The sequence below is a fragment of the Passer domesticus genome, chromosome 22 (assembly GCF_036417665.1).
Source record: "Passer domesticus isolate bPasDom1 chromosome 22, bPasDom1.hap1, whole genome shotgun sequence".
Classification (NCBI taxonomy): domain Eukaryota; kingdom Metazoa; phylum Chordata; class Aves; order Passeriformes; family Passeridae; genus Passer; species Passer domesticus.
Window position 1 is genome coordinate 6,044,712 of NC_087495.1, and position 15,347 is coordinate 6,060,058.

A 15,347-nucleotide genomic window follows, 5' to 3' on the forward strand; every position below is an offset into this window, starting at 1 on the left:
TGGCACCACCTTGGCAAAATCAGCTCCAGGCAGAGCTTCCCACATGGCAGAAAAGCAGCTGCAAATCCCACACTCAGTGATTCCACTTGGCATTCCACAGATGGATGCAAGGCACTGGGATATTTTCAAAGACAGGCAAAAAAAAAAAAGAAAAAAGAGAAAAAAATAAAAGAAATCAAATCAGAGATAAGCTGATTTCTTATTCCTTCTCCTGAAGGCAAGAGGATTACATGATTCATCCCCATGCCCACTTTAGGAGGTGCAAATAAAAGTGAGACTATTTTTGAATTCTCCCTCAGGACAGGAGAGCAGATTTCCCATGTTTTGGCATCAAATTCCAGATGCTGTTCCACAGGCATCAGTGCAGCAAACACCTCCAAAAAAATTCCTGTGCAGAGCAGGAGTAGGTGAGAAAGAGCTGCTCTTCAGGGAATAGACACCAAGAATAAATCAACAATTTGGGAGTGCAAGATCCCTGGCCTGAGAACAGAAAACAGCAAAACTCGTCTGAGAAATTCTTGAATGGTGGGGGAGCTGAGGAAGAGAAAAACCAGAGCAGAAATCATCCTTTTGTCACTTTAGAAAAACACTCTGCAGATTTCTGTTTGCTGCCTTTTTTTTTTCCAAGCAGCTTCATAAAACCTAACCAAGCCTGGCATTCTTCTATAAAAAAAAGATTTAAAAGCAAATCAGCAAAACTTGGGCACTGCCTGATATATTTACATTAAATTCTTTATAAATTATCCAGACATGTACAAGTTAGGTTCTACTGGGTTATTTTTCGCAGGTCTCTCTCTTTTGGAGAGCCCCAGGATGGAACTGAGCCCCATAATTCAGAATTATTCTACTGAACAAACCTTTTTGGTCATAAAACCCAAAATAAAACCCATTAAAAAATAAATAAAACCCAAAATAAAACCCAGAAAAATTGAGCACTGCCCAATATATTTACAAGAATTTCTTTATAAAGATATATACAAGTAAGGTTGTAAATTATTGCTGTATTTGTATTTTGCACACCCTTGGGGTGCACACAGCAGGGTTTGGAGAGCCCCAGGATGGAACTGAGCCCCATAAATCAGAATTATTCTATAGAACAAACCTTTTAAAACCCAATCAGCAAAAATTGAGCAGCACCTGATAAATTTACATGAAATTCTTTATAAATCACACAGATATGCACAAGTGAGGTTCTAAGTTATTGCTGGGTTATTCTGCACCCCCCTGGGGTGCACCCAGCAGGGTTTGCAGAACCCCAGGATGGAATTGATCCCCATAAAGCAGAATTATAGAACAAACCTTTTTGGTCATAAAACCCAAAATAAAACCCAGAAAATATTGTGCACCGCCCAATAAATTTACATGAAATTCTCTACAAATCACACAACAGGTACAAGTTAGGTTCTCCTCTTATTCTGCACCCCCCTGGGGTGCACACAGCAGGGTTTGCAGAGCCTTAGGATGGAATTGATCCCCATAAAGCAGAATTATAGAACAAACCTTTTTGGTCACAAAACCCAAAATAAAACCCAGAAAACATCATGCACCGCCCAATACATTTACATTTAATTCATTATAAATCACAGAGACATGTACAAGTTAGGTTCTCCTGCTATTCTGCACACCCCTGGGGTGCACACAGCAGGGTTTGCAGAACCTTAGGATGGAATTGATCCCCATAAATCAGAATTAGAGAACAAACCTTTTTGGTCATAAAACCCAGAAAACACCGTGCACCGCCCAATATATTTACACTTAATTCATTATAAATCACACAACAGGTACAAGTTAGGTTCTCCTGCTATTCTGCACAGCCCTGGGGTGCACCCAGCAGGGTTTGCAGAACCTTAGGATGGAATTGAGCCCCATAAATCAGAATTAGAGAACAAACCTTTTTGGTCATAAAACCCAGAAAACATCGTGCACCGCCCAATATATTTACATTTAATTCATTATAAATCACACAACAGGTACAAGTTAGGTTCTCCTGCTATTCTGCACAGCCCTGGGGTGCACCCAGCAGGGTTTGCAGAGCCCCAGGATGGAAGTGAGCCCCCCAAAATTGCCAGGGTGGGGAGGACTCACGGCTGGGAATGAGCGGTCTCGTAGCGCTCGAAGGAGTGCGACAGGTCGTGCTTGTTGTTCATGTAGCACTGGGTGCACAGGTCGTAGTCAAAGCACATCTTGCATTTCCACCTCATGCCTCGGATGCCGTGCTTCTTGCAGCAGTCACAGATGATGTTGGGGTGGCGGACACCTGGGGGAGGGAAAGGGAATGGGAGATGCACAGGAATGCCAGGGGAAGTCAAGTTTTCAGAACCACCCTTGCAGCACTGCAGAATGCCAAACCCCTCCAGAAAAGGACCTTTCAGATCCACACCAATTCCAGGGGAAGTCAAGTTTTCAGAACCACCCTTGCAGCACTGCAGAATGCCAAACCCCTCCAGAAAAGGACCTTTCAGATCCACACCAATTCCAGGGGAAATCAAGTTTTCATAACCACCCTTCCAGCATTGCAGAATGCCAAAGCTTTCCAGAAAAGGATCTTTTGAGAGTCACACAAATTCTGGGGGAAATCAGGATCTTAGAATCACCCTTCCAGCATTGCAGAATGCCAAAGCCTTCTAGAAAAGGATTTTTTGAGATTCACACCAATTCCAGGGGAAATCGGGATCTCAGAACCACCCTTCCAGAAAAAGACCTTTGAGATCCACACAAATTCCAGGGGAAATCAGGATCTTAGAATCACCCTTGCAGCACTGCAGAATGCCAAAGCCTTCTAGAAAAGAATCTTCTGAGATCCACACAAATTCCAGGGGAAATCAATATCTTAGAACCACTGCAGAATGCCAAACCCTTCCAGCAGAGCCTTTCCACAGAGAGAAACAGGAATGCCCTGGCATGGCCAGGAGGTGCCAAAGGCTGTCCCAGCACATGGCACAGGGACAGGAGGTGGCTCTGCCCTTGCCCATGCCCTGCTCCAGCAGAGCCTTGGCACACAGAGGAACAGGAATGCCCTGGCCATGGCCAGGAGGTGCTAAAGGCTATCCCTGCACACAGGGCAGGGACAGGAGGGGTCTGTGCCCCTGCTCCAGCAGAGCCTTGGCACACAGAGGAACAGGAATGCCCTGGCCATGGCCAGGAGGTGCCAAAGGCTGTCCCAGCACACAGGGCAGGGACAGGAGCTGGCTGTGCCCCTGCTCCAGCAGAGCCTTGGCACACAGAGGAACAGGAATGCCCTGGCCATGGCCAGGAGGTGCCAAAGGCTGTCCCAGCACACAGGGCAGGGACAGGAGCTGGCTGTGCCCCTGCTCCAGCAGAGCCTGTGCACAGACAGAAGCAGCAATGCCCTGGCCATGGCCAGGAGGTGCCAAAGGCTGTCCCAGCACACAGGGCAGGGACAGGAGGTGGCTGTGCCCCTGCTCCAGCAGAGCCTTGGCACACAGAGGAACAGGAATGCCCTGGCCATGGCCAGGAGGTGCCAAAGGCTGTCCCAGCACACAGGGCAGGGACAGGAGCTGGCTGTGCCCCTGCTCCAGCAGAGCCTGTGCACAGACAGAAGCAGCAATGCCCTGCCCACCAGCCCCAGCATCGCCCCGCAGGCTGGCGCTCAGCCAGGTGTCCCGGGGGGCAGGAATGGCTGTGCCAGGGGCTGTGCCCTGCTGTGCTCACCTATCTGGGCGTTGTCGTAGAGCAGCAGGTCGTAGGCCCCCTGGAAGCCCGTGCGGTAGTTGGTTCTGTTGCCCTGGTCCCACTGCACCACCACGGTCTTGTCGGGCGTGGTGGGGCTGCCCGTGCGGCCGATCTCCACCACGGTGCCCACGTTGCCCTCGCCGCTGTCCTGGCTGCCCCACTTCCAGTCCACTCCACGCACTACCCTCATCCCCACCTGCATGCTGGCATGGGGGTCCAGGTCCATGGATCTGCAGAGCAAACCCTAAAAGTGCTCCTCCAGAGGGGTCTCGCAGACGGGCGGGATCAGCGGCAGCATGGTCAGCACACCTGGAAATCAAACAGCAGGAATTTATCCTCCACACATCACATTTCCAACCTCAGAATCACTTCCCTGCAGAAGCCTGACCTGCTGAGGAGATAAATCTGTTTTATTCCCAGATTCTCACAGTTTTAGCACTGATGGGAGTGATGTAAAAATTAACCAGGGTTCCAAGGCTCATCAGTGTCTGCAATAATACCCAAAAACTTCTTGCAGAGAGCTGTGCATGAGGGAAGAGAACTGGGCAAGGAGTGTACACAATTCCAGTACCAGCCCTCGATTCCAAACTCAAGAATAAGCACAGAGACACAGCAGCAGCAGCAACAAGCAAGCACAGTAAATAAAATGGAAAGAAATTACAAAGAAAACACCAGCAGCAGGATTTGAGCAATAAAAGTGAATCTCAGTCCATTTTTCAGGAAGTCTCCTCACATGCATCTCGTCTTAATACAGCACTGTCAAGTTTCACTTGCCCTTCAAGTCAGTTTTGGTTTTGATTTGAGGATACAGGAAGTTTCAAAACCTGAAAGAAGCGTTTGCCTGTTTTCCCCAAGTAAGGGCAGTTTTTCAAAAACAATTCAGATTAATTTCAGTCTTTTGCTGTTGTTTACCCACGAGCTACAGCAGGAACAGGGAAGGGCTGCTGCTCCACCTGCAATAAACCCAGCAGATTTAGTGCTGGGATCAGTGAGACAGGGCCAGCTTTCCCAACTGTTGCCATGACAATGGGTAAATGGGGTGAACAGCACACAGATGCAGCACATCCTCAATTCCGAATTAAATCAGATTCTTACATCAAGCAGATTCTCAAATCCTTGTTTCTCTCTTCACCAGCACAAGACACAGAAGAGGAATGTGGCTTTTAATACACAGAGCCTGGAAAAATCTCCTCTAGCATCCTTGGGTCTCCCTCTTCCTCCTGAGCTATCCACAACACCCAGATTTTCTCAAAAATTGAAAAAAAGGCCCAAGAGGATGCCAAGGGATGAAAAATGCAGATGGTACAAGCAAAGCTGCCCCAGTGCCATGAGAAGAGGGTCCAGCTGAGGGGATGTGCTCAGCCCCAGCAGCAGGAGCAGCTCTGGGATGTGCTGTCAACGCTGCACCCACCAATAAAAACATCTGAAACCACCAAACCCTAAAAATAAACCCATCCTCCAGCCAAACATCCCCTTTTGAGTGCGTGGAGGAGTGGTTTGATGCAAAACCACATTTCCAGCGTGCAGAGTGAGCCTGATCTCTGCTCAGCCTCAGCATCTCTGCAGCTTCAGCCTCTCCCTGTCCCCACTGCTGTCACATCCAAACACCTGGCACAGCAGAGCAGCATCAGAGCCAGCTGTCCTTGTGAGCTCCACATCATCCTCCCTCCTCCTCATCATCACTAAAAGTCTCCCTGGGGGACTCTTTGATTTGTTTTTGTGGGGGTGGATGTAACACTGCAGAGCTGGAGGTGCACCAGTGCTCACTGTCCTTGTGAGAGCAGGAATTAAAGGATATCCTTTGTGTCCCACAGAGGCAAACCCACATTTCCCTGTGCACCTTCCCCCAAATTTTGGATGCTGCTGGAGCTCAGCTGCACACCTGTGATGCTGTGATGCTTTCAAAGGAGCTGTCAGTGCTGCAAAAAGCACCAGCAGCCCCTTGCTGGCTGCTCTGAGGATGCCTCCCTAACCTGAATATTCCATTTTCCACACAAGAAGGCACCAAGTGCATCCTGCACTCCCTTCTCCTCCTCAGGGGAGATGCAGAACAGGAGGAAAAAGCTGTTCAAAACCCCCAGGGGATGAATTACAGAGTGCTCACTGTCCTTGTGAGAGCAGGAATTAAAGGATATCCTTTGTGTCCCACAGAGGCAAACCCACATTTCCCTGTGCACCTTCCCCCAAATTTTGGATGCTGCTGGAGCTCAGCTGCACACCTGTGATGCTGTGATGCTTTCAAAGGAGCTGTCAGTGCTGCAAAAAGCACCAGCAGCCCCTTGCTGGCTGCTCTGAGGATGCCTCCCTAACCTGAATATTCCATTTTCCACACAAGAAGGCACCAAGCGCATCCTGCACTCCCTTCTCCTCCTCAGGGGAGATGCAGAACAGGAGGAAAAAGCTGTTCAAAACCCCCAGGGGATGAATTACAGAGTTCTCGTGGTCTGAGCCTTGCCAGAGCAGCATTATTGACTTCCTAAGTGGAGATGTTTCACTCACTGGAGCAAATACTCCTCCCTCGATGCTGCCTGAGCTGTAATTACTCCAGGTAGGGCTGCCAGAAATAATTCAGAGAGAAAACATCAGTTTCCCATGGGAATTTCAAATAACCATGAAGGAATAATCCAGATTTATGAATCTCATCTAACATTCTGACCTTGCCTGCTGTGACACAGGAAAGAGCAGCCTAGATGTGATCTCTCAGTTTTAGGAAATGCCACTAAAACTTAACTGGAAAAAAAAGGGAAATACTCCAGCTTTCAGCCCCCAAAATTTAAGCTGCAATAATTGTGGCAACTTTCTGCCAATATTCAAATATTTCAGCCCAATTTCCACCTCGTGGGAGGCAAAGGTTGCTGCTGGTGTGGCCCCAGAGCAAACAGAACCCAGTGCTGTAAGCAGCTGGCAGAAATCAGTGCCTGGTGATGACATTATTTGAACAGCATGGTAAACAGAGGATGTGTTTAAAAGAAAAAAAAAAAAAAAAACAGCTTTTTTTTTTCCCTTTACACATATTTTGCAGTCTGAACTGTCTTGAGGTGAATTGCTCCACACTTTAGAGAGATTTGCCCATGCAGGAGAAGCTTCCTCAGGTAACTTCAAATCACACACTTCTCCAAAATTCCCAATTTCCCCAATGATCAGCCCCCAAATCAGCCAGCATTACACTGAACATTTGAAAATAACACCACTGTCCATTTCTTACTCTTTTCATTCTCTTGGACTCTTCCAGTGCCATTAAATAAAGTCTTACCAAGTCATTAGAAGTGTAAATTGATGAGCTACCACACTGTAAAGCTTCAAGACTTCATTTTGCATACCCTCACATCAAAAATATCAACATAATTTTGGTGTACTGGCTGAATTAAGCCAGCTCATATTGAATTAAAAACTATTTTTTAGCACTTTCTCCACTACTCCTGTGAGTATTTCCCTACAGGAATAAGGCTCAGCAGGGTTTTCCCTCTTTCCTGACACAAATTTCACAGCTCAGTGCACCATCAAATATTGTTCCCTACCTGCAAGCCAGAAATAAATACTTTTGTGTTCTTCAATAACACAACCAGGATCAAATACCTCTGCTCAAGGCTTTCAGCTGCTAAGCTTATTACCACTCATGCCAAAAACCTGAAATTCACACAAATATAGTTGCCATTAGATGAAAGCAGAGCAGAAAACCAGCAAAACACACAGAAAATCCATATTTTTGACCCACTACCCCTGCAAAGCCTCAATGACACTTTTCTTCCCTTCTCCTTGTGCAGGCAGGAATTTTGTTTAGTCTAAAATTGTGCAAAATGGCATCACTGGCACAGGGGAGGGAGGCAGAGAGGAGCAGATGCTGCTTTTGTGGCTTCAATACCAACAGCAGATAAATGAAGGCATTTTACAGATCAATCAGTCTGAGATGAAATCAAAAAATCAAATACGGGGCAGTTGCCATGGGTGAAACCAATCAATAAAAAAAATAAAAGCCTGAGTGAGGTGAAATCATTTCCAGGGCCCAAACCTCACATGCTCCCAGAGTATATTTAACTGTATTACATAAACAGAATAAAGCAGGTGATTAATAGGCCTTTGCTCAGGGATTAATATCTTGTCATTCCAGCATGAGAGCAGGCACAGGCACATCCTGAAACACAAGGGAGGAAATGCTAAAAATAACCAGCCAGGCTCAGTCCCCACCAGCATTTTATCTCTGCAATCAACACTTGGCCTTTACAAATGCCAGCCCATTGATCTGTTTTGTCCAAACTGAATTGTACATTTCATTTTACACTGGTTGTGTTCTGGCACTGAGTTGTTTCTTTCAGTAATATTTGAGTGGTTCTCACTCTGTTTTTCCATCTATTCCTTCACCTTGTTAAAGATCTAAAGGAAGCACCAGCAAATTTATTAATATTCAGGAGCTTTGTGCAAACTCTTCATTCCAGCATTCTGGTTTCCTAAAAAATGGACATCAATCTCAGAATAAATTATCTAAATAAATAATCTCCCACCTAAAGGTGGAAGAAGTTAGAGAGAAACTACACATTTTAAATTTTGGGTTCATTGTGTGTGAGTATGGCAGGACCCAAAAGCTGCAGTGGACACAAAAACTGCACTGAGCTGGCCTTGAACCTTCAATTTAACTCAAATTTCAACCTCCCCTGTGATGACAACAGGCACAGAAAAGTGAACTTGATCCAAAAATGCAACACTGATCTGCACCAAATCCAAACTGGCTTTGTCACCGAGAGCTGAGGACCAAAAAGGGCTTTTTGTCAGCAGTGAGTAACAAAATTAATTAAACAGAAAGTGACAGTGAGCACCCGGGAGCACAGACACAGCACAGTGTTTTTCATGAATCAGCTCCCTGCCAACTGCAGGACTAAGCCATGAATTGGCTTGCACAATGGTCAATATTTGCTTTGAAACACTGAAATGCAAGCAGCACCTTTAGGAATCATTGGCACAAAGCACAAACAAGCAGCTGGGCCAGGCTGCCAGCAGCAGCTGTGGCACAGCACAGGGCACCGGGCTGGGATTCCCTGGATTCCCTTCTCTGTGACCAAGCACAGGGGTTCAGCTGGGGCTGCACAATCCAAACCTTTCCTGGTTTTCCCACCGAGGCTGAGGGTGCACAGGAATTTGGGAGGGAGCACCCCGAGTGACCGCAGGTGCTCAGCAATAAAAACTGGGGGGGGGAAAATAGAAAATGGGAATGTTTGGAGTCTCTTTGCCTTCCCAAACAATCCTAGCACCTGAGGAATTCCTTAATTTCACCTTTCCAGTCCCTGTCCCACTGGAGCTGCCTGCCAGGGTTAACCCACCCCACAGAGAAAGGTGGAATATCTCCTGCCAGCTCAGGCATGCTCAAAATTCACATTCCTACATCAACATCAATCCAAGCCTACAAAAGCACAAGTTCCCTCTGCTCCACAGGAAAACTTCAGGCTGCAAATTGCTGAGATCAGAGCTCGTGTGCCCAGTGGAGATTTAGAAGTGATTACAAGTGAAAGTTCACACTGGGCATCTCGTGGATCTCTCTTCTTACATCCCATGAGATAATTGCTCATTGCTCATGATGAAATTCCCTTCTGGCTTTTGATGAACTGTGTTCTTTCCAGGAGGGAGAAAAAACAGCTCCAGCCCTTTGCTTTAATTGGAGCTGACAGTTTGCAGATTTGAGCCTGGAGCCTTGAAAAAGCTCAGCAGCTGATGAGAATCCACTTTTTCCTCAATAGCAGATCTCCGAGTTAAATTTATATTGCTTTATAATAAAAACAAATACTCCCTGCCCACACACACAACCACTAGGTAATGTTGTTTAAAGAAAAAAAAAAAGCAATTATTTGCTAAGTTTGAATTAAGGTCTTTGCATAGAAAAAAATGGGAGAATGGTATTTAAACTTTTCCATGGAAGATCTCTGTGGAAAAGAAAGAAAAACTCAATATTATTGCATTGAGTGATTCTTCTCCATCTCCTGCCAGGAATCACCATCACTTTTCTGGCCCTTGGCAACAATCAACCACCTGCATCCTTTTTTTCTGTACCCAGAATGGTGACAAAACCACAATATTAAAAAAAAAACAACATTTAATAAAGTCAAATACAACCTCCCAGGGCGGCTGGACAATCTCCACTGCTCTAAGAACAAGTTAAGAGATCCATCAGGAAGGGTTTCAGTGCACTTCAGTGCCTTGGGGAGAAGGATGGACTAGGTGGCCTCAGCAAAATCCCTTCCAGAACTATTTTCAATCATCTAGAAATAGAGGATCAGACAGAAACATATTCCAGCAGTGAGAAATCTGTCTTGGCAGAGGATTTCAACTGTGCTCTTCCTTGACATTGCTCTAATATATTTCTCAGAGGCAAGACCATCTGGCCCAGAGCTGATGGTGTGGAGCCCTGGTAAAGCTCAGGTCTGCATCTCTCTCACACCAGCTATCAACCCCTATTTACCACTAAAATCTGAGTTCAAGCATTTAAAACTTTATAAAACCCCAATAAAAAAAATACAAAAACCTATAAAACCCCAAACATGATTGCCTTGCCTGACCCTAAAGTCAGCAAGTGTCCCCAAAAGTCATTCAAAAATCAAAATCCTGATTTACTGCAGGAATGAAAAAATCAAGAGGAATTAACTCTGATGTCCTGAGAGGTGGCTGAGGACACACAGAGCTGTGGCTCACAGGTATTCAGACCCTGGGACCCTCAGCCCTGGTGGCCAAAGGGATTAACAAATCCTCTGAGCTAGGAACACCATTTTTCCAAACGAAAAGCAGCTCCTTCAGCCTGGCATGAGGGAGCCGGAGCATAAAACCTGCTGGATCCCTGCTGAGCCTTGAGAGCTCATCCTCCCCAACCTGAGCTTCCCCTTCAGGCTCCCAGCACGGCCAGCACTGCACTCCTGCCTGCTCTCAGCCTGCAACCTGCCCTTTCTGTGCTCTGAAAGCAGATCAGGAGGTTTCAATCTAATCTCTGCTGACATGCCTTCGGCCAGGCAGCCGTGTGGGAGCAGAGCGAAGTGAGGAGGAGCTCTTGCCTTCCTCACTCAGCCAAGGCTTGAGGGGCAGCATGTCCATCAGTTCCCCGCCAGGTCTGTGCATTTTACAGGTCCAGATGTTTTCTTTGTGCTTTGGGGACTCTGGAGAACCCAAGAGCATCTGCAGATGGGAAATGGAGCCTGAGGTACACATGGGACTGGTGGCAGAGCCAGGAGCAAAGCTCACACATCCCAGCTCCAAGCTCTGCTCTCCACAGCCTGGTCACAGGAAAAGAAGGAAGTTTCAACCCCTGATCCAGCATTCATCCCTAATTCCCTTGGGATTTCATCAGGGAATGTGGCTCGAGGTCTAAGATCAATCAGCTGAATATCCTGCCAGCACATCAATGAAACTTCACTGATTCCATGTTCCAGTCTAAATGGAGGAATAAAAGTCTAAAAGTCCTCCTGCTGGAGGACTTTTTCTGTGTTCTTGGAAATTTCAAACACTGCTGCAGAGGGAAAAGAAATATTTCAATTCTGCAAGTCTCCCACAAAACAACAGACTGCACTTTCTCTTTGTTTAAGGAGAATTCAATGATTTCTCTCCCATCAGAGCTTCCAGGGAGAGTTATGGAAAGGTGAGAGAACACTGTATTACAATTCTGGCCCTTCTAAAAACAAGCCATGAATTAGAATCCCTGAAAAACAGCCAGGACTCAAAGAGGACTCTGCATTGTCTCCGTGGAAAACAGCAACTGAAGGGAAAGGGCAGGAGCAGAGCTGCTGTGGTGACATTCAGCACAGCCCTGGATCCTGCCTGAGCCCAGAGCTCTGCTGGAGCAGAGATGACGAGCAAGGCAAACAGATTTGATGGGAACAGGCAGGGACAACACAACCTCAGAGAGCTGAACCAGGCTGGAGAAAGCCTTCAGCTCCAGAGGGACCAGCAGGACCAGCCTCTGTGAGCAGCAAAATCAAACCTGCACAAAGACAAGGAGCTCGACGCTGAGGCAGCAGCCACAGCTCTGAGCATTCTGTGCTCCTGGAGCCACCCACTTCTACATCAAGGCAGCTGAAAAAGCCATGGACACCCCTCTTCCCAAGAAAAAGGGAAGGAGACAACTGCAACCACCACGCTTCCAGCACTCCCACAGTTTTTTTGCAGTTTCCCAGACATCTGATGAAGTTTCAGTGGAAAAGGCATCCCAGTTCTTCCAAACAATCCCAGCAGTGCCCATTGCAGACCAAAGCAGGAGAATAACAGATTCTTCACACACGAATTTGGCACAGGATTTTCACAGCCACAGAGCTCCAAACATGCACTCAAAATAAATGTCAAAACATATGATGCTGTACAGCAAAATCAGAATAAGCAGAGAATTGTGCTGAGCCAAGTATCACACAAATATGAAGCTCCTTCTCATGGCAGTGACTCACAGAGCTGTGCAAAGAGGAAGGCAGGGGAAACACATTCACCTTTGTGAAGCCCAGAAAGGAAATAACTCTTCAATAAAACAGAGCCTGTGGTGGTGCTGTTAAATGACAGTCTGTTAATAATGCTGCAGGCACCCTAAAGAACTCCTGCCTTTCCAGCACAGAATTAAATCAGTCTGAGAAACAGGCATAAAGTACTGAGGATACACCAGTGGTGGAGCTGAGACTACACAGAGTTACCTGATACCCAACTACTGCCCTGTAAGTCAAAAAAGAACTTTTTAAAGGAACCACCACGAGCCCAAAAGATGTCACCTGCTCCAGACACAAACCTAGACACCTACAACTGAGAGCAGAAAGCAAAGCTCCAAACAGGGCAAGAACCTCTCCAGCTCTGCCAAGGCTGTGGAAGCTTCCCCTTTGTCATCTCCATCATCTACTTGTCGCCCAGCATCATTCCCACCATAAAAATGTGGGATGTGGGTTATTTACAGGCACTGCACCCCTTGACAATTCACTCGTCCAGATCCTGAAACCATGAATGAAAAATTCAACAGGTAATCAAGCACGGAGGAAGGTCCTAGAAGGATGAACAACTGCATCATTCTTCACATCAAGCAGGTTCAGCAAACCAGGGAGTTGCTAAACAGAGGAGAAATAAAAATGGTATTTCATTTGAGCCAAATACACTCCTCCTATAGCAACAGAGGAGTGCAGAGGATGTCATGAGGCTCTTGGCCAAAAAAGAGAGAAGGTTCAGCAGTAAAGCCAAGCTCAAGTGACCTCCATGAAGGTGAGCCAGGGCTCACTTGCTTCTCAGCGAGGTAGAAATCAGAATTTGTGACATTCAGAAAGTAATTCTGCAGCTGAGCATGGGCAGTGAAATGAGAGCAAACACCTCCAGCGCAGCTGCACCAACTTCTCTGGGTTTATTCTGGGTTTATTCCGGGTTTAGTCTGGCCTCCATTCAGGCAGACTGGAAATACAGAAACACGGGACAGAAAAAGCCACACGTGCCTCAGCTCCGAGCTTCCTTCCTCACACACTCCAGGGAAAACGAAATTCCCGGCAGGAATCACGGCCAGCCAGGCCCTACCTGCAGGACCTGTCGGGGAGCAGGAGGCTGCTCACACCCTCCGGGGCAGCCGGGAAACACCGACCGGGCTGGGGAGCACCAGCGCCCGGGTGCGGCCCAGCCCGGGTAAAGGTGCTGGAACAACCCGGGCTAAAGGGGCCGGAACCACCCGGGCTAAAGCGGCCTCAATCCCGGCTAAAGGGGCCAGAACCACCCGGGCTAAAGCGGCCAAAACCACCCGGGCTAAAGCGGCCCTAATCCCGGCTAAAGGCGCTGGAGCCAGCCCAGCTGACGGGGCCAGAACCACCCGGGCTAAAGGGACCTCAATCCAGGCTAAAGGTGCTGGAACCAGCCCGGCTAAAGGGGCCAGAACCACCCGGGCTAAAACGGCCTCAATCCCGGCTAAAACTGCCAGAACCACCCGGGCTAAAGCGGCCTCAATCCCGGTTGATGGGGCCAAACCATCCCGGTAAAGGGGCCTTAATCCCGGCTAAAGCTGCCAGAACAACCCGGGTTAAAGGGGCCAGAACCACCCCGGTAAAGGGGCCTTGATCCGAGCTACAGCTGCCAGAACCACCAGGTTAAAGGGGCCAGAAGCACGCCGGTAAAGAGGCAGAATCACCCCGACACAGGGGCAAGAATCACGCCGGCTAAAGCGGCCCCGGCTGAAGGGGCCAGAACCACCCCGGTAAAGGGACCAGAATCACTCAGGTTAAAGCTTCCAGAACCACCCCGGCCCCTTCCAGCTGCCCCATCCCGAGGGGAACAACCCGGGGAAAGCCAGGCACGTACCTCAGCGCCGAGGCAGAGCCGAGGATCCCCGGAGCCACAAGCCCAGCGCTGCGCCCGCCGCCGTCCCTCCTCCATCCCCACAGCGGCGCCCGGGCGGGCGGAGAACGCGGGTGACGCTGGGCACCGGGGCTGAGATCCGCCTTTATCCCGGCACCTCCCGGTGTGGCTGCAGCAAAGCCCCTTGTCCTGAGCCGGGCCGTGTCCCCGGAGCCCGGCCGTGTCCCCGCGGCCGCCGCGTCCCCGCGGTGCTGCTGCCGCAGCCGCAGCTCGGCCCCGGGGCCGCCCCGCCTGCGCTCCCGCGGGCAGCCGGGAGCCGTAGTTCCGCTCCGGGCGCTCCGACTACAACTCCCGGGAGCCCGCGGGGAGCCCTGGGGAGCCCGAGGGGAGCCTCAGGCCCGTCTCGGCTCGGGGGTGAGGGGAAGGTTCGGGGCAGTGCCCGGTTTGCCCGGGCGGAGCGGAGCCCGCAGGAGGGGACGCGGAGTGTGAGGGAGGGATGCTGGTGGGTCGCGTGTTTGAGGTGTTTAGGATCACTCAGTCCAACAAGTGCTCGGTTTATGTGGGTTGGATGCTAAAAGAGAGGGTTTAGGTTGGATATTCGGGTGGAATTCTGCACTGTGGAGGTCTCCCACGGGGAGCCCCAGGCCCGTCTCGGCTCGGGCGTGAGGGTTCGGGGCAGTGCCCGGTTTGCCCGGGCGGAGGAAGGGATGCTGGTGGGTCGCGTGTTTGAGGTGTTTAGGATCGCTCAGTCCAACAAGTGCTCGGTTTAGGGGGGCTGGATGTTAAAAGAGAGGGTTTAGGTTGGGTATTCGGGTGGAATTCTGCACTGTGGAGGTCTCCCACGGGGAGCCCCAGGCCTGGCCCGGTCGGGCGTGAGGGGAAGGTTCAGGACGGTGCCCGGTTTGCCCGGATCCCGCAGGAGGGATGAGGGAGGGATGCTGGTGGGTTGCGTGTTTGAGGTGTTTAGGATCACTCAGTCCAACAAGTGCTCGGTTTAGCGGGATTGGATGCTAAAAGAGCAGGTTTAGGTTGGATGTTAGGGGGGAAATCTGCACTGTGAAGGGGTGAGGCGCAGGGAGAGGTCGCTCAGGGGAGGTGTAGATCATTCCTGGAAGTGTTCAATGCCAGGGCTTGGAGCAAGCTGGGGTCGTGGAAGGTGTCCCTGCCCACGGCAGAGGGTGGAACCCGGTGATCCTCAAGGTCCCCGTCCAACCCCAACCTTTCTGTGATTCTGTGAATTCGTGTCTTTGTTCAGCAGGAAGGCTTTGAAATCCTCCTCCTGTCCCAGCCTGGTGCCTGGCTTGAGATCCTGGGTGGCTGAAGTGTCACCAAAGTGAATTTAAACACCTGGATCGTGGAATGGGTTGGGTTGGAGGCCACCTTAA

The 15,347-nt window shown here is 49.2% G+C and overlaps 1 protein-coding gene across 8 annotated transcripts in view; it reads right to left on the reverse strand.

Annotated features, from left to right (window-relative positions):
- The window catches only part of MIB2 (MIB E3 ubiquitin protein ligase 2), a 47,130-nt gene extending 32,909 nt beyond the window's left edge, over positions 1-14,221 (reverse strand). For 5 of the 8 annotated variants that reach the window (XR_010350145.1, XR_010350143.1, XR_010350142.1 and 2 more), the window contains exons 1-3: positions 13,966-14,220; positions 3,673-4,002; positions 2,086-2,257 (exon numbers count right to left, since the gene is read on the reverse strand). Coding sequence is in view for 2 of the 8 variants with exons in the window: in XM_064397163.1 (XP_064253233.1) it covers positions 2,086-2,257; positions 3,673-3,919 (419 nt within the window). In the remaining 6 variants the exon portion in view is untranslated. Of the gene's footprint in view, positions 1-2,085; positions 2,258-3,672; positions 4,003-13,965 lie in introns of all 8 variants that reach the window. The other 3 variants (XR_010350144.1, XM_064397163.1, XM_064397164.1) reach the window with 1 other exon arrangement.
- Positions 14,222-15,347: the final 1,126 nt, after the last annotated feature.